Here is a 19,882-nt window from a genome sequence, read left to right as displayed (position 1 = left end):
CTGGTGAAAATTGACGTCATATTTTTATAAAAAAGCACAGGACACATGCTGCGTTTTAGACCATAATTTCCACAACCGCCAAATTTTTATGATTAAAAAAAATTTGGAGCGAAATTAGCAGAATGAGGAATTAGAAACAGCAGGTGTTCTCCCTGGAATCTCAAAAATAATCGCATATATTTTTACATAGTTACCACTGCCACCACTATATATTCAACTGTTTCTATTAAAAAAATTGTTTGGAGTTTTTGCTTTACACTTTTCTCAAAATCGATTCTATTTAGAGATTTGAAACAAACACTTTAAATGTAGCGCCCTCTAGGGGCTACACCAAAATTAAAGGCGAACTATGATTTCCCACCCAAAAAAACCTTCTCTCACGGACTTTCACAAGAAAATTTAAAAAAAATGGTTAAATGCTACAAAACAAAAAATTACATTTTAATTGTGACACCTTGTATCTTTTTACCTACCAATATTTTACTGAAGCACAGTTAGCTGAATAATATGGTGACTTCTATGTAGTGTCCTCTGTTAAGTATACCAGATAACTTTTCAATATTTCAGCTACAACTTCTAATAGCTGCTTTACATTGACAATTTATTCATTAATAAATTGACGAAGTTCTTCATGAATTAATTCACGAATTTATTGGTAAACAGTGTGGTTTTACACTGCTACAGACTTTGTCAAGTTTTTTGACGCATGAATCAGTTCTACCAACGAATCAAAGAAGCAAATAAATTTCAAAAATGTCACCTTTCCACTCATAATTGTAGTGATACAACAGCGGTACCGTTCTGACACATATTATATAAATATTAGTTTTTGTAAGTAACAAATCAGTAAAAACAATGCAAAACTAGTACGACGCCACACAATTATTTACATATTCCAATAACATAACCTCATTACTGATCTGAGGCTGGAAATCTGTTGGGTTGGTACTTCTGAACTTCACGAAGAAATTGACGAAAATTAGAACATGTTCTAAATAATTTGTCAAGAACTTGATGAATAAATTCATAAAGTTATTTGACAGCAGATTTGGTGCATTACACTTGTCCAATTTCTTGATGGAATGACTTCAAGAATTAATTCATCAATAAATTGTCAATGTAAAACAGATTTAGGTAATTTCAGTTTTATATTAATCTAGATACCTACCTACTTTGTGCAACTGAATAGTAAATAAATATTTATGTTTCAGTAACTTGTCAATATTGTCATATATTTGTGATATTTTATTTTTTTTTGAGAAAATGTCTGATGAAAATATATCTAGAGGAGAAGACAAAGAAAACTTGATGTATATCTTCAGACAGATCATTATAGAACGATCTCAGCACTATGTAGAAGATCATTCTGAAAGAGGTTCAATTATATCTACAGATTCTACATTGCCAATGAGATGTCTCGAATCCGATATAAACTTATATGACGCAATCGGTGACCAAATTGGGCCCCAATCTTTCGACAATCCTGAAATGATTGCCAAAACGAAACCTTTTGTAAATACAAGTTTTTATTATTTGAAATTCCATAATTCATAAGATTATTAATATTTCATAGAACTTACAATGCCGTTTTATATGTTTTTATAAAAACTTTAATAGTTGTTATAATTTTCTCTGCAAATTACTTTTTTTAGGACTTTGCATGGAGTTATGGCATCAATTCAAAAACTGGCGTTGTTAACCTGACGTCAGAATACCGAAGGGAAATATTTATAGCAAGTTCCCATTTGCCGATTTTATATAATTACTGTACCAAGCAAATGAAATGTTTAGAAGGACATGTAATGATTTACGATATTTAAATATGAATACACTTCTAAGTCAATTAATTCTATTTTAGCAATACCTAATAAGTTCCATATCAGCAGATCAAGAAGGTCAATTTATAGCTACTGCTGATGATAACAAGGACGGTTCTATTATAATCTGGGACAGCTATGATGTGTACATAATTTTCACTATTTCAACTATAGAACACCGAAATATTTTAGTTGTAGTTGTATAAAGTGCAAAGCAACATGTCAAAATGAAGAAACATTTTTCTCATTGTTTCCTCATGGAAAGAATATTTTTTGTAATTTTTTTAAATGCAAAATTTATTTTAAACAGAAACAGATCAATACAAATTAACAATTTATGAAAATGCATTTAAAATGTGGAACATACACTTTTGATGTCTTCTTATATTTCCTCTTATTATTTTAAAGATACCTAAAATCTCTTGAATGTGCATACCATTTTTAAAATATTCTTTGGACGAAAAAAGAACTCATTTTCTGGAGATTGTTGTGTAACGCCCTGTATAATTCTAAATTTATCTAAACATGTATCATCTCTATAAATTATTAATTTGTAAAACATAAAAAGTTAAAAATCAGATCATTTTCATTCAAAATAAAATTTCAAAAATGACAAAAGAAAATTTTTTCCAGTGATGGTACCCATAAATTTTGATAATAATGTAACCAACGCATGTTATACAAAAAATTTGCTGACATTTCAGGTTTTTCAGGCAGATTGGAAAAATTTTGCTTCGCGAAAATGTTAGCTCCGAATTTCCATTTATCGTGATAATTTCTGTTTGTCTGAATTTCAGAGAACAACATAGACATTCTAGGAGACACTTTAAGAGAAAATGGCATTATGTACTATAACGGCCAAAATTTAAAATATATTTTCGAAAAAGAATGGAAAAGAATTAAAAATTTACATTTTCTGAAATTTTTCAACTAGTATTTCAAAGCAGAAAATACAATTCTAACAAATTCCTTTTTTTTTAATCTGAGAATTACTTTTAATTCTGGTAATTAAAATAACTTCACTTTCTCTAAAATTTAAAATCGACCACTATAATTAAGTTGTGTATTCGGTATTTAGACAAAAAAATTATTTGACATAAATAACATATTTGAAAAAAGTATCTATAGAATATTCAAATCAATTTATGATATCTAGTGTGAAAATTAAACTGTCTTTTAACACGAAAACGACAAAACAATAAAAAATACCAATCATCCTTTATATATTTCTACCCGCAGACTCACAAAACAACTCTGAAAACCACCGAAAACACTACAATTACCCTAACTTTTCACTCATATCGACATATCAACTCACCCTCTTATAATGATAGCCAAAATGTAGACGTTCTCAATTTTCCTCCCCATGGCTCCCCCGTAATCTTGGAATGCCTGGGTCATTTCTATTTGACACAGAAACGTCCAACCTAAACAACGACATCAAAATCGCTCCGATCAGACCACTCCTGCGCCCAGTAGTTGCAACCAACATTTGTTATACTTTGAATAGAAGGTTTACGACATCAATATACAAATATATATTTTTCTAACATCTAGCATAACATTACCAATTCCAATACTAATCTTAAATTTGAACTATTAAATTTGAACTAGGAAAATGCTTGATCATTTTCGACATGCAGTTGTGTTATACAGGGTGTCCGCAAATTTCACCGACAACGTTCGACTGCATATTCACGACGATAAATAAATACGATCTACAAAAAGAAGTTAAATAAAAAGTTTTTGGTTTTTGAGTTACAAGCCTTCAAAGTTGTCAAAAATAAAACTAATTTAATTAATAACTTCATAACCCTTTTACCGATCGCGTTAAAATGTAGCACATTTATTTGGACTATTAGGGTGTATTGTTTCTTAAAGCTTTAGTCGAATTGATATACTGGGTGATAGTTTTCTCCGGTTACTTCTCCCTTTTAGTGGTCAAAAATTTTACAGTGGTCATATTTTTTTCAAACAGGCAAACATTGAAAAGATCGTTTTATTTAAAAAAATATCTCTAGAAAACCACGTACAGAAAGCCATTCTTAACAAAAATGACATTATTTGCAGGTCTATATGTTTTGGTTTGCGTAGTAATATCACGGAATTAATACTTTCTGTAGACGGGCGATTTCCCCAAGAGAAATATTTTCTTTAAATAAAACGACCTTATCAATGTTGCTGCCCGTTTTAAAAAATTACGACTACTGTAAAACTCTTGAACGCTAAAAGGGAGAGGTAACCGGAGAAAACTATCACCCAGTATATCGATTTGACTAAAGCTTTAAGAAATGGTACGACATAATAGTCCAAATAAATGTACCAAACTTTAACGCGATCGGCAAAAGGTTTATGAAATTATTAATTAAATTAGTTTTATTATTGACAACTTTGAAGGCCTGTGACTCAAAAACCAAAATGTTTTTATTTAACCTTTTTTTCGTAGATCGTGTTTATTTATCGTCGTGAATATACAATCAATATACGTGAAATTTGCGGACAACCTGTATATTAAAATTAGGCCATAAAACTTCATAAAGTTAACTCTATTATAAAATTTAAAATTGTTGCACACGAATTAGCTTTCTATTTCGATCATAGAAGTTAAATTTATTTTCTTGTAGTATTCCAGTTTATAGTATGTTCAGTATTTATCCCCTAAGTGAACCAATCTTAGTTAAATTGAGTTTGAGTGGTCGATTCTTAATAACAGTTGGCGTAAGGAAAGAGGGTAGTTATTCTGTGGATTTATGGGTGTGGTCTCGTGGAAGCGATAAACCACACGGTAATTTTATTTTCAAATTGGTATACAGATATACAAAAAGAGCATATTATGTTTCAGACTCGTATGAAGTGGACAAAAACTATGGAGCACCAGTAGAAATATGTTTTAACCCCAACGTAGAGGAAATTATGATGATTATATTCAAAAAACAAGTGGTTTTATTAGTTTGGGTAACAATTCAATACTTTAAAAATGATATAAATTTTAATGTGTTTTGTTATAAGGATGAGGACATACAACTATTTGTCAAGTCTAAGATTCCTCGGATAACAAATCTGAGCAGGGTTGGTACATTAACTACAGGATGTTACGTAAGTGATTGCCACGCATGTTATGCTTGCAGTAACAAAGGATGTATATTGGTTTTCTCCAACACTCTTTATAATAAGCCATTTGAGGAAGGTGTTTTGGATAATTTAAAGATATACATAAACGCCATCAAAGTTTCACAGCATGCCATTCGGACTTGTGCAGCTGCGGCAGAGTAAAAACCAACACACTACAAATATAATGTTTAATTAATTGAAATGGGATTCTTTACAGAGCCGTAGTAGTTGGCGATGCAAGTGGTTCGATATTGTTTTTTGATAAAACGATAAAAATTCTCTACTGGTTTCAAACGTTCGCTTTAGGACCCATTGTTTCCATAAGTTTTAATTCCATGCCGAAATTTAAACAAGAAGATTTGCTGTCGATTTATATAGGTATGCCGGCAACAAATTAATGTTAATTATACTTAGGTAATTAAATAAATAAATATTTTGCAGTAAAACCAAATGGTAGTAACATTTCGGAATGTGACTTTGTGGACCTTACTGGTGAATTACAGAGGATTTTTAGAACGAATTTGCCCAAAGATGCCAGTTTAGCATCCCAGCCTTTTCTATTACCCGATTTTTTCATTGGTAATTGTCCCAAAAATAACAACTGACAATTTTTGCGACATTAAGGACAAATACATCTACCTGACTAAAACCTAATATATTTCAGCCACAAGTGATAACAATATTTATGCCATTGATTTCTTAAACAGAACATGTGTCCCTATTTTCCTGACTGCCGATGACTGCGTTTCGGCGATGGAGGTCCACGATGAATTGTCAATATCTGATAAATTGCAAAGTAACAACGCTCATTTTTTTTTATTTATTTTAGACCATATATAGTAATTGGTTATGCTAACGGTAGATTACATCTGATTGATTTTGAGAAGAACGTGGTTGTGTGCTCCGCTATGCTTCCGAAAACCGAGGATTCCCCATCGATATCTTGTTTAAAATATTCACCAGGATGTAAGTTATTCACCATATCGACGCTTTAGTACGAAAACATGCTATCTCAGATTTCGGTTGGAAAACATGCTATCTCAAATTTCAGTTGGAAAACATGCTATCTCAAATTAAGCTTGGAAAACATGCTAACTCAGATCTTTAGGTAAAAACATGCTATCTCAGTGTGACTAGACATTTAAGTTGGCACATTGAATGATTGAAACCATCCATTTATAATAAACTTATACATACAAGGTGATTCACAACTTATCCAAAAAAATTTGGGAATAGATGCTGAGAAAAAAATTATTGAAGTGATATTGAAGTTATAATACATTCAACCACTACATAGCTGGACAACTGTAGTATCCAGCGTCATTCGCAATACGCGTGGAGAGCCACGTGGCTTCAGCAACTCCGAATACTGAAATCGGATTTTGCAATTGTTGTTGCGATAGTATTTACCTGTTACCTGTGGTGTTTACAATAGTTTTTTAGTAGTTAGTGTCAAAAATGAGTAGTTAGTGTCAAACATGGTTTGCGTGTATACCAATTCGGAGTTGATGGATATCATTTTAATTTATGATGAAACATTTGTATTATGGTGAAGCAAGACAACAACATTGTGTTAGTTCGTAGAAACTGAGTAAGACGGACCCAAATGTGTTTACACGTTGGTGGATAAAATTTTGAACAATTGTTGTTGTAACATCGGGTATGTCAAATGATTTTATTATTTAAAAACACAAATTAATTTTATTAATTAATAAAAGCAAAAGCAGTTGAATTTGCCGATATAAAATAGGTGCGATAAACTACTATTTACATATTTCTTTCCTTGCGAAGTTTTTGTCCGTTTTTATCACGCCGCCATGCCAGTCGCATTGTGCGAGGTCAGATTTTACAGTGGACCAGTTTCCAGTGCCGTGCAGAAGTGTATTTTTAAATCATTTTCGAACTGCCCTTTTTGATTTTTTCTTTACAAAACTGTATTTATAAGGGTCCCCTGTACATCCAGAATTTTTTTTTGGATAAGTTCTGAATCACTCTGTATAATATATTTTTAAAAAAGTAAGGAATGTTTATGGTCAGGTACACTGTTTATTTTATTTTTTTTAGTTAAGTTACACTGTTATAATTGACAAAATTGTTTATTAAAAAAATAGAATATGCAGTATGTGTAGCATACTGCATTACTCGATGTTTTATGAAATAACAAATTATATATAAAAAAATAGTGCAAGTATACCTTCATATATAAAAATGTTTTATTACTAAAAATTATTCGATTTTTTTCATACAAGTTTGCTTTATTGATATCAAAATTAATAGCATACTGCTCTTATCTGATTTATAGTCGCTACTCTTGATACACTTATTTTTCTTTTTCACAAAATCTGGGATGCACAATTTATTCTGAAAATAATTTTGTATGCATAAGGAGACTGCAATAAAAAGAATTATATAGTGTCCCAATCGTTCTTACTGCACCTCAATAAAAACAAATGGCTTCTTAAGGGTAGTCGCGTGCTTGCATAGACTTTGGAAATGAAATGTAGGTATGCGACACTTTTATTACCGGCTCTTTATGATCTGCTGATGATAAACATGTGTGCATGGGGCACCGCGGAAATGTGCACGTGCAAATCACATGCGCCCGTCGCATCGATATATGTATACATATTATTCAACTTTATACATTATATTTATATTTTGGTTATTATGTTAACTTTATTAACAAAAGTAAGAGCAGTGACTATAAATCAGGTAAGAGTGCAATATTAATTTTTATAATTATCAAAGAAAATTTGTATGAGAAATATCCAATAATTTTTAGTAATAATAAACATTTTTATATATTAAGGTATACACTATTTTTTTTTTATTTATAATTTGTTATTTCAAAAAACGTTGAGTAATGTACATGTTGCATATTATTCTATTTATTTAATTAGCAATTTTGTCGTCAAAATTATTGTTGAATAACCAACTTAAATTTCTAGTCACACTGAGATAGCATGTTTTTACTTAAAGATCTGAATTAGCATGTTTTCCAACCGAAATCTGAGATAGCATGTTTTCATACTAAAGCGTCGAATCATCGAATTTTCATCAATATTTAAAAAAAAATCGAATGAGGATTCTTTGCAATAAACAAAAAAGTTTATCTAGAAATGTGTCCCGTATATGTATAAAAACTGAAATCTGAAGTCTGAAATCACCCAGGCTTGTTTATTTATACAGGGTGTCCCACCAGGAACTGCGTCGATCGATATCTAGGAAAGTACCTACTGATCCGAAAAATTTGAAAATTTTGCGACATGGCAATATCCCTGGGACGAACACAACTAAAATATCTAGAACTCTCCAGCACTTCCGGTTATACCGGGTGTCGACATTGACTTCGTTATTTTAAATGGGACACCCCATGTATTATTGCATTTTTGGATTCTACGTGAAATTTGAAGGTAACATTATTAAATATTCCCTATAGTTATAGATTTTGAGATATTAATTTTTGAAGAAACAATTTGATAGATGCAAGGGTTCGCGGAGATGCTAGCAACTCTTTTCAGAAGCGTGATACCAAGCGGATTTTTGGTACCAGTAAAGAGCATAGGTAACACTACACTACTAACAAATTAAAACATTTAATACTAGGTGTTTCATTTTTGCTGTTACATTTTATAACTTGAAACAGTTATAACTTTGTTAACTTAAATGGAACGCCCTATATCTTTTACTCTGTGGTATGCAGATTGAAGTTTCCTTCCAAGCCATATAATCATCGTTAGGGCTGCCGTTACTACTTTTAGCAATTTGCAATTTTCTATTTTTTTGGACAGTTTTTCTCGTATCAGACCTGTTGTCAAATGGACCATGACCAAAAATACTCCAAAAACAATTGAAATAATATGACATTTGTTAAGCTAGTTGTCAAATTATTGTTGTGTCTGAATAGTTTTTGCCGAAAATTTAAATAAAAATGTCCGAGGATCGCTTAAATTACACTAATGATAATTTGACAACTAAGTTGACAAATGTCAAGTTATTTTAATTGTTTTGAAGTGTTTCTGGTCATGGCCAACAGGACTGATATGAGAAAAAGTGTCCAAATAATAGAAAATTGCAAATATCTCTAAAAGTAGTAAAGCCAACCCTAACAATGATTATATGGCTTGAAAGAAAATTTTATTCTGCATACGACAAAGTAAAAAATTAAGTTAACAAAGTTATAGCTGTTTCAAATTATCAAAATGTAACAAAAGTGAAACACTAAGGGCCATTTTCATAATATCTGGTAACTTGAAGATGACTGGAAACTGCAAGTTAACCAGTAAATTTCCTTTTCACAATATCGGATTTGGCATTAGCTTTTGGTTAACCTCCCAATTTGTTAACTATAACTTAAAGTATAGGTTAACTACCAGTTTTGAGAAACTTAACCTATAAAGTTTTATCTAAATTCGTAAATTTTATCGAGTTGGGATTCAGAATTTAGTTTGTAGTAGTTTGTTTAAAATGAGTGATTATGAAAAAAATGCATATAACAGCAAAGAGAAATTAATAAATGAAGTAATGCCTAGAATATTTCGGAGGAGACCTAATTATTTTGAAATTATGATTCACATGACTTTTTTGTGAGATTTAGATTAAAACCCATAACAGTTGAAATGTTGTTGGAGAAACTTGAGGAAGCAATCAGTCATCCAACAGAAAGGTAAGTATCCAAATTACCTTATGTAATAACTACTTAATTGTTTTCTTTGTAGGAACCTCGCTTTGTCTACAACTTGCAAGTCAACAGTTGTTGCATGTTGACTTTAAATTTTTTTGCAAACGTTTCCTATCGAGCCATATTCGCGTTTCGTCCACAATATATTCAAATGCCAGAAGAGAGAGAAATTGCTTTAGTCCGGCAAACATTTTTTATTATTCTTCAATACGTTTCCAAATTTTTTCCTTATCTTTCCATGTACGTACATCAACTATTTTTATACTCTATAATATTTTTATATTAAATATATCAATAAATTCTCTTCGTCTTGTGTAAAGTTTACTGCTCTTTTATTATCCATTGCGTTTTTTGGTTTCTCTTTATCTCTTCTAATCGAAAATGTGAGGTTATTTGACATCCACAGACCACTGATTATCTAAGAATAAGGGTCACGTGACGAGTTCTCAGCACTACCAGTTGTAGAAAAACATACATACTTTCGGTTAACTTAACCCTGAATGTGAAATTTTTTATGAAATGATATGTCTGGGTTAACTTTAAGGTAATAGTTACCTTTACTTTTACTTTTACCGCATATTATGAAAATGGCCCTTAGTATTATATGTTTTAATTTGTTGGTATACCATAATGTAGTGTTACCTATGCTCTTTACAGGTACATAAAAACCGCTTGATATCACGCTCCTGAAGAGAGTTACTAGCATATGTCGGCGGACTCTTGCATCTGTCAAATTTTTTCTTTAAAAATTAATATCTCAAAATCTATAACTCCTAGGTATAGGAAATATTTAATAAAGTGACCTTCAAATTTCACGTAGAATCGAAAAATCTTATTTTCATAAAATTTTTTTTATTTTGTTATTGAAAACATCCAGGTTTGTTTATGATAAAAAAATAAATATTTTGATGTAAGTAGGCTTTACTTAATTTTAGTTGTGGTTCGGTGAGTAATCCAGTCAATATTATTAGCAAAAAATATGGTAAGTCATTGTTTTTATTAGTTTGCTATTTAGTCTGGATTAAACAATTAAGAATTTTTAATCAAGTCTTATCATAAAGATACCTGGATTGTTTTAATAAGATTGAAAAACTTTTTCCGATATGATTAAAAATAAAAGATTTTTATAAAAATTGTAACATTGTCTCAAAACAAATCGTTTCCAGACACACATTTGTAGGAACTTAACAAAAAATCAAAGTATCAATGAATCACCTTGATATTTGCTGTTTTTTTTTAGCTATACATTTGATTTGTGGTCGAGAAAATGGAGAAATTTGGATTTTAGAACCAATTGTCCTTGAACCAAAAATTAAAACTCCATTCAGACCCTCAAAGAATAAAGTTGTGAAGATCGTTTTCTCCAAAAATAAAGCGCAGTTTGCTTATTACGTAATGTATAATATTAAGTTTGGTCTAAAAATTTTAATTGAAATACCTAAACTATTTTGCAAAAGAAAACTAAAATATTTTTCTGAAAACGAAAATTACGTTTTCAGGATAATAACAACACAGTTGCCCTGTTCGTATATAATTCACGCCTATGCGACTGGAAATTTACAGGGAAGATCCGTTCCCATTATAAAGACATAAATGACATTATATTTATGCCAAGACATCATACATCAATTCTATATACCATCGGATGTGACAGACATCTAGTAGAATATAACAACAACGAAGCTCGGTAATTGCTCAGAACTTAAATTTATATGGGTTCAGAAATCGAATGTATTTTTTCAGAGATGAAGGCCTTGCTATAGCTTGCAGGGAACGGATAGAACAAAAAGCAATTCCCATGAGCTTCCTTTACTGGTACGAAATCGTAAAGGACAAAAAAATCGGTTACCTTTTAATTGCTGATAATGAGGTTGTTGTCGAATACGTTTAAATGTGTTCAGTAAACTTTTTCCTTTCTAGCATAAATTCAAATTACTGGACCCAGAAACCAAAATTCCAAAATCGGTGATACTTGCTCCCGCTTTTGGATGTTTTAATAAACGAAATATTAGTAAAATTATGGTAAAATTTCCTCAAATTATATTTTATAAACTTATATTCTTTTCACTTTTATTGTTATTTACACAGGATGTCTCATAATCAGTGTCTAATAATTTACCACTTGATTCTATTGCCAAAAATACGAATATTTTTTCATATGAACATGGTTCGAAAAATGCTTCCTAAGGGAGCTACGCCCCCCTAAATGGGGCCACAAAAAATTATTTTTTTTTATATTTCCGAAATGGGTTGAAGGAAAATTATGAATTTTCACATCGTGAATGCTCATTAAAAGTCGAAATAGTTCATCATAAAATTTTTAAAAAATTTTAGTCAGGTGCGCCTCAATTAAGGGGGTTGTTGGCTAAAATTTGCCCCAATTTGTTTGCTTGTCGAAATTTTCAAATTTAAACAGTAACATTTGATAGATCCGGGTTTTCTATTAAAAATGGCAATGTTGTATTATATTGAAAAAATAATCCGCTTTCAAGAAAAATCGGTTTAAATATGTTATAACACTTTCCAGAGTGTGCTTTTCTAAGCACTTAAATCCGTTTTTCTTGGAAATAAAGCATTTTATTAGGAAATGAAGGTCTATCACATATTGACCTCTGAATTTGAAAACTTCGACAAGCAAAAAAATTGGGGCAAATATTAGCCGACGACCCCCCAAGAGACGCTCCTGTTCAAAATTTTTGAAAAATTTTATGATGATCTATTTGGACTTTTAATGAGCGTTCATGGTGTCAAAATTCATAATTTTCCTTTAAACCATTTCGGAAATACCTATTCGAAAAAAAATTAATTTTTTGAGGCCCCATTTAGAGGGGCATAGCTCCCTTATAGTCCAAGCATTCTGTCACGGATTAATGTTAAATTTGCAGAAATTATTACTTGTACAGATAAAATATGACGGTATAGAAAATTAAATTTTAAATTGAGTTTCTTGTTCTTTAAACTCGATCCAATATGGCGAACATGGTTAAAAAAAATCGCAAAGTTGAAAAAAACGGTTTTTCTAAAATAACTAAAAAAATATAGCACGGATTGAAAAATTTTAAATGAGAAAGTTGTAGGTTTTAAAAAGATCTATCGACTGATTTTTTGAAAGTATCGATTGCTTTGTTACTTTTCGAGATATATCGAAAAAACCGTTAAAAATCTTCTCTTTTCTCTTCTTCTATAACTCGTTTACATTTACGTGCCCATATTTGCTATTTACTGCAAGCATAGCCCGCGGCAAGCCAAAAAAGTACATTTTTGAAAAATTTAAAAATATTAATTATTTTTCGAGATATATCGATTTTTTGAAAAAAAGGCGCTCTCGAAAATTGGCTAGATCTTCTCAGCGGATAGCCCTACAGTAACGATTTTCGGTTTATTTTCTTCGTAAAGAGTTATATTATCATGCTGTTAAAAAATGTTGACGATTTTATTAATTTTAAGGATCAAAAAATGACTTTGAATAAGTTGCACTTTTTTGGGTATGTTTTTTTCAAATTACTATTTCAATTTTTATTTTATGAAAATGACTTTTAAAGAAAGAAAACTAAACATTTACGGGTCTATTTTGCTTCTAAGGCGAAAATGCTATAATATTCGTGTTTAGCTACCCCAGATTAAGTACAAAAAAATAATAAAAATTGAAATAGTTATTTGAAAAAAACATACCCAAAAAAAGTGCAACTTTTTCAGTCATTTTTTGATCCTTAAAATTAATAAAATCGTCAACATTTTTTAACAGCATGATAATATAACTCTTTACGAAGAAAATAAACCGAAAATCGTTACTGTAGGGCTATCCGCTGAGAAGATCTAGCCAATTTTCGAGAGCGCCTTTTTTTCAAAAAATCGATATATCTCGAAAAATAATTAATATTTTTAAATTTTTCAAAAATGTACTTTTTTGGCTTGCCGCGGGCTATGCTTGCAGTAAATAGCAAATATGGGCACGTAAATGTAAACGAGTTATAGAAGAAGAGAAAAGAGAAGATTTTTAACGGTTTTTTCGATATATCTCGAAAAGTAACAAAGCAATCGATACTTTCAAAAAATCAGTCGATAGATCTTTTTAAAACCTACAACTTTCTCATTTAAAATTTTTCAATCCGTGCTATATTTTTTTAGTTATTTTAGAAAAACCGTTTTTTTCAATTTTGCGATTTTTTTAAACCATGTTCGCCATATTGGATCGAGTTTAAAGAACAAGAAACTCAATTTAAAATTTAATTTTCTATACGGTCATATTTTTTTTGTCCAGGTAATAATTTCTGTAAGCATTTCTCTATAATGCTTGGACTATTAGAAAGCATTTCTCAAACAATGTTTATATGAACAAATATTCTTATTTTTGCAATAGAATCAACTGGTAAATTATTGAACACTAATTATGAGACACTATAATAAATCTTACATCTCTTCATAAAATTTCAATAAATACGATTATACTTAAATAATTTAATTATACATTATTTTAGATTATTCCAAACACTGAAGCAAAATATATGGTTTTTCTAGCAGACAAATTTTTAGGATTACACATGCTATTGCCAGATGGCAATCCCTATAAATATGTAGGATATTTAGGACATCCGTCCAAGGTAAACCATATATTTAATTTTTGTGTGAAACCACAATTTATTATTGTCTCTATAGTTACACATGCCCCTTTTTTTATAAATAGTGTATACATATTACTGTTAAAAGTATCTGTTTGTAAATATCAGAGTCAGAATGTATTACAACTATATTACTTATCAAATAACATAGGTTGTAGATTTTCTTTTATCTTATGATGGGAAGTACATGTTTTCGTTTGGAACGGAAGACCACTGCGTGTTTAAATGGAAAATAAAAACCAAGTAAGTAGTCATATATAAAAAATTAGAAAAAAAATGCAAAAATGGACATTAATAAGTACCTAACAATTTTCGAATGCCAGACGGTTTTAAATAATAGGGTGGTCATAGGGGTTAAATTGTAAGAAAAAAAAATACATCCTTTACTTTTTGTCTGGCAATCGAAACAAAAATGAGAAATTGTACTTTTTTACAACTTTGTTTATTTATTTATATATTTTCGAACAGACCAACTTGTCTGGCAGTTTTAATTTGAGTTTGCAAGTGTATTTAAAAAAAAAAACGAATTGCCAGACAAAAAAAATACTGATGTTTTCATTAATTTAAATTTTTTTTAAAATTTTCGAACAACCCAATTTGTCTGGCGTTTTAACCTGAAGTATAAATATGTATTTTCAATATAAATGCAAAATGCCAGACAAAAATAAATCGTTTAAATTAGAAAAAAAGAAAACCAAGTTTTCGTTATTTTTTTTTGTAACTTTTTAATTCATTTATACATTTTCGAACAGCTCAACTGGCATTTATATGTTGTGTTTATACGCGCATTTCTAATTGAAATGCAAAATGCCAGACAAAAATAAATTATTGAAATTTTTATAAATTTTTTCACGCCTTTTATTTATTTATAAATTTTCTAATTATGTCTGACATTGAAAAATGAATAAGATTTTATAATACCGCAAACACAATGCCCTTTTTTGTACATTAAGATTACTGAAAAATTTTTAAAATTTTCACATAATTTTCCGCAGAGATTCTCGACTCCGAACATTGGAAACCGTCTGGCAATTTATTTTTATCATTTTCATAACAAAAATATTCATTGTTTTGATTGCCAGGCAAAAAGTAAACGATGAATTTTTTTTCTTGCACGTTCAGGCTTATGAACCACCCTTTCGGCTATTTAAAACCGTCTGGCATTTGAAAATTGTTAGGTACCTACTTATTAATGTCTATTTTTGCATCAACTCCAGACACTTTAAGATGAGTGAAAAATTAATTATTTTATGCAAAAGGAAATTAATTTTCCAAATTTTTTAACAGAGGTCGGCCCTTAAAACCTCCCTTATTTTCATTAACTTACTTACCATCTTTAGACCTCAAAATGCCAGACATTTTTCGATGACACCACACCCATGTGCGCTAGCTCATGGTCTAATATGAAGTGTTTCAAGCAAAAACAACATTTGTCACAAAATAAACTTTTTGAGTTATTAGCAACGTTATATTTAAAAATATCATATCTTTGCTCCTACAAAATATTTCTAGCGAAAACCACGCATGTCAGTGTGATATGCATTGTTGAAATATAGGGCGTTCTGCAAAAACCGCACTTGTCAGTGACATGTATTGTTTGTTTTTGATCATGTTCCTTTGAAAAAGACAAAAAAGATTAAAGATTTACAAACACTGTCTAACATTTTGAGAAACAATGAAAATTACACATTTTATGAGTCCTTAGTACTATCAAATAGCCATGACGATAACAAAAAACAACATTGATCCAGAAGATAATAGCAGTGGTTGTGAAGAAACTTAACAATCAAAACTATGCTTCTCCTTTGTTCTAAATGCAACGTATGTTTCCTTTCTCTGTTCTAAATGCGTTTTTGTTAGTAACAATTTCGTTTTGTGTTCAACAAAAAAATAACAGTAAAGTAGTTTTTGGCCAAAAGTGTCTTAATTTTCCTTCAAAAACTACACATGTCAAACTAAAATATATATTTTTTCTCAAAATGTATAGTTTTTTGATACAATTAAGTCGGAAGGTTTCATTACACACTTTTGATTATAAATTCCTATAAACCTTTTTTTAAATATTTAACCTGTTCCAAGAAAATCAGTTTTAAGACTCCTCTAAATTTGTTTTTTTAACATATGTTCTTTTTGCTAGAAACCCTTCATATATAAAAGTTATTCCCATGCTATGCTATCTCTTGTAATAAAAGAAGCAAATGTTAAAAATATATACCTACGCAAACCCAATCTTATTTATTATATTGCTTTTTTTAGGTATCATCATAAGCATAATGTTAGAAAGATCATCAGTTTTTCATCATGTAACTTTAGGTGGGGGCCATTTTTTCGGGTTATAACTCATTTTTCACATTACACCGAGTTTCTCCACTATACCGCCACAAGCCAGCACCTGAACTAGGTTTTAAATCACATATGCATTTATTAAATATTAACTATTGGTATGTGGACAGATTTAAAATATTTCAAGCTTGTAATAGTGTTTATTTTTTAAAGCACTGTGTTTAGTTTGTGAATATCAGTGTTAATGACCTCTGACATTGACCTAGTATCACGTGATGTGATATGACAACAGGGCCCGAGCCGGGCAAAAAACAAATGGCCAATGTTAATAACCGAATATGTCACCACTTCATTTTATTACATTTATTTTAATTTTCAATTGCGGGAAATAGTCGTTTTTACTGGACTTAAAATAGAATTTGTATAGTGAAAGTATGTAGCCATATAAAAATATATATTTCAGTGTTTAATACAATGCGTATATATGTCTTATATTGTTAAATTTCTGTGTGATATGAAAAAATTAAATGTGTTGCTATTGGTCAAAGGTAGCCCCCGTATAAATATGATCCCCATTCAAAGTTATACCTGTATATGGGTCACTCTTTGTTTCGACTGTTTATACACTGTTTATTTTAATGTGTTCAAAAAATCGTTCGAACAAAAGCCTTAAAATCTTTGTATAAACATTTTTTTTCTAATTCTTATAATAAACTACCCTACATGGATGTCATACATAAACGGAAACCCTGTACATACAATATAACTTCCAGAGCTGTCGAGCTGATGTATCTGCTAGGAGGAAAAGAATTAGAACCGTTTTACTGTCTCATTGAAGGTGGAAAAAATGGATGGCTTTTCCAAGAAATTAAGGATTTATTCTACTATATGCAAATTTTACAGCATGAATCTATGGATTATCCTAGAAAAGTATCAGATAGCATAAATGTCTCGGAATTGCCAGAACTAGTACGAACTTGTGGATTCTATCCTACAGAATTTGAGGTAAAACCACAAGTCGCATATTTTAATCGCAAAACATGCATTTCTGTTAATGGAAAATAACAGATATTTCTTTACAAATGGAGGAAACGGAAAATGATGGATGCTCTTTAGAATGCTTGTAATATAAAAGTTTTATCTAACAAAACACACTTTTTGCTTTCAGCTAGAAAATATGATGATTGACATAAAATATAGAAACTATCACGAAACATCGCTTCTGAATACAGAAATAAATTTTATTGATTTTGTCAAGCTATTCTGTAACCACAAGCCTGTGTATGGATATACTAAAGAAACAATTAAGAAAGCTTTCCAAACTGTAGTATTAAATTCAGACAGTCCATCTGAGAATGAAATTAGTAGAGAAGAATTTGCTTCGATATTAGCATATTCAGGTACAATTTTGATGGTTACGATATATTTTTTTTTCACTTAAAAAGGCCATTTTTAAAATATAAAATATATTTTAAGTAGAATTAGACATTTACATGCGAAGTCAATGATATCACTAAGAAAGTTAAAAATAATTTAACTGCATTGAATATATTTAAAATAAATGCAATGCCTCATTTTCCTGCAAGTGAAAATCATTAAAATAATGGTCTCTGCAAATATGTACATTTATTGCAGATTAAAGCATTTTATTGTATTATTTTCCCTATCCCTCGTTTCGTCTACAGCATAATTATTTTCCACATAAGTCTTACTGTATAGTACTTTCAATGCTTGTAATACGATAGTTTCAGAGGTGTAGACTTAGGTACAAATTTCTGCCAAAATAAACGAAATTGTACATTTTCGGGCACACACGTCAAAATACTACACATACTGAACATAAAAATTAAATCATGTAATAAAAACACTCAGTACAGCAGCTGTAAGGGTCAATTATTTTATGCACGTAACTCCAATTTAATAAAATTGCTTTACAAACAAGACATTTTACTGTTATTACACTACAGTGTAAATCAAGAAAATACATTTACATTAATCTGAAAGACATTTTAAAATTTTTTATACAGGGTGGGCCATTAGTGTGAGAAAGTAAAATAACTCCCTCTTTACTCATTACAGAAAAAAAGTTTATATAAAAGTTGTACAGAATCAAGAAACCTAAACTATAAAATTAATTTGAAACATACAGAAACCGTTTATCATTTTAGTGTGGGGTTGCCAAGTTATGTAGAAAATTCTTCGAATGTTGGAAAAAACATGAAGAAGAAGTTGTATTAACGTTCAGCTACTAACACTTGGAACAAAATAATTAGACGGAGTTATAGATAAATGTTAGACAAAGGCTCCTATATAACTCCTATAACTAATATCGTTATTTTATGCAGGGCAGTTTTTATAATACAATCATTTTTAGAGAATTTAAACTTGATTTTCTTAAATTTTTCAAATGGAACACCCTGTATTTTATTGTTCTATTTTATTCACATATCGTTCCACTTCAACTTTTATTAAGCATGTTCTATATCTAAAATTGTTAGTTTTTAAGATATAGCAACATTTCTGAAAAACTTAATTTTTATTATTTTTATAGAATGCCACAAATAAATATTAAATAATAAAATTAACTCAAAATGGAATCATAAATTATGAACTGACAAGTTGACACAATGTGACAATTTTTTCGAAAGCCATTTCGTGCGACTGAAAATAATAAAAATTAGGTTTTTCCAGAAATGTTGCAATAACTTAAAAACTGACAACTTTTGGTGTAGAACATACTTAATAAAAGTTGAAGTGGGCTGATGTGAATAAAATAGAAGAATAAAATACAGGGTGATCCATTTGAAAAATTTTGTAAAATGGAATATTTGGCGTTCCCATTTTTACTCATCGCCCTGTATGTTTCAAATTAATTTTGTCCTTTAGGTTTTTTGATTCTGTATCAACTTTTATATAAACTTTTTTTCTGTATTAGGAATAACAAAGGATTTATTTTACTTTCTCACACTAATGACCCACCTTGTATGTAGCGGTCCGTATGAATGCCTAAATGACCTTACTTTTTGTTGCAGTAAAAGACACTTTATTATCAAATCACAATCAATTTCAGGTGAATTCATAAGTCCTGGTAATCTGCTCAAGTTTTTGAAAACATTGATGAGATCAGATAATAATGATGGTAACCTCGAGTTTTTGCCAGAAGTAAGTAATATATCGGTATTATTGCATTTCTTTAAGTTTTCGTTTACAGAACATCACCTTCGAGTATCTTTATAAAGAAATTTTTGGAATCGACACTATACGAACAAAGAGAATGGATAACGAGTCAAATAAAGAAGCTAATGAAGGCGGCGCAGGTTTAGATTAAAATTATATTATTATAATTATTATAATTATTTTGTATATAAAAT

At 30.0% G+C, this 19,882-nt stretch overlaps 1 protein-coding gene across 1 annotated transcript; it reads left to right on the top strand.

The window, feature by feature from the left end:
- The first annotated feature begins 1,263 nt into the window (after positions 1 to 1,263).
- Positions 1,264 to 19,839, top strand: LOC108904029 (cilia- and flagella-associated protein 251-like). The gene is made up of 19 exons (XM_023454216.1): positions 1,264 to 1,512; positions 1,653 to 1,799; positions 1,859 to 2,017; positions 4,419 to 4,602; positions 4,660 to 5,086; positions 5,146 to 5,306; positions 5,370 to 5,507; positions 5,593 to 5,767; positions 7,618 to 7,640; positions 10,850 to 11,001; positions 11,109 to 11,296; positions 11,353 to 11,479; positions 11,530 to 11,631; positions 14,088 to 14,210; positions 14,380 to 14,471; positions 17,285 to 17,516; positions 17,680 to 17,911; positions 19,582 to 19,673; positions 19,723 to 19,839. The coding sequence occupies exons 1-19, from the start codon at positions 1,264 to 1,266 to the stop codon at positions 19,837 to 19,839; spliced, it is 3,120 nt and encodes a 1,039-aa protein (XP_023309984.1).
- Positions 19,840 to 19,882: the final 43 nt, after the last annotated feature.

Source organism: Anoplophora glabripennis, unplaced genomic scaffold (genome assembly GCF_000390285.2).
Source record: "Anoplophora glabripennis isolate ALB-LARVAE unplaced genomic scaffold, Agla_2.0 scaffold14, whole genome shotgun sequence".
In the NCBI taxonomy this organism is placed as follows: domain Eukaryota; kingdom Metazoa; phylum Arthropoda; class Insecta; order Coleoptera; family Cerambycidae; genus Anoplophora; species Anoplophora glabripennis.
This window is presented reverse-complemented; position numbering and strand designations above follow the sequence as displayed.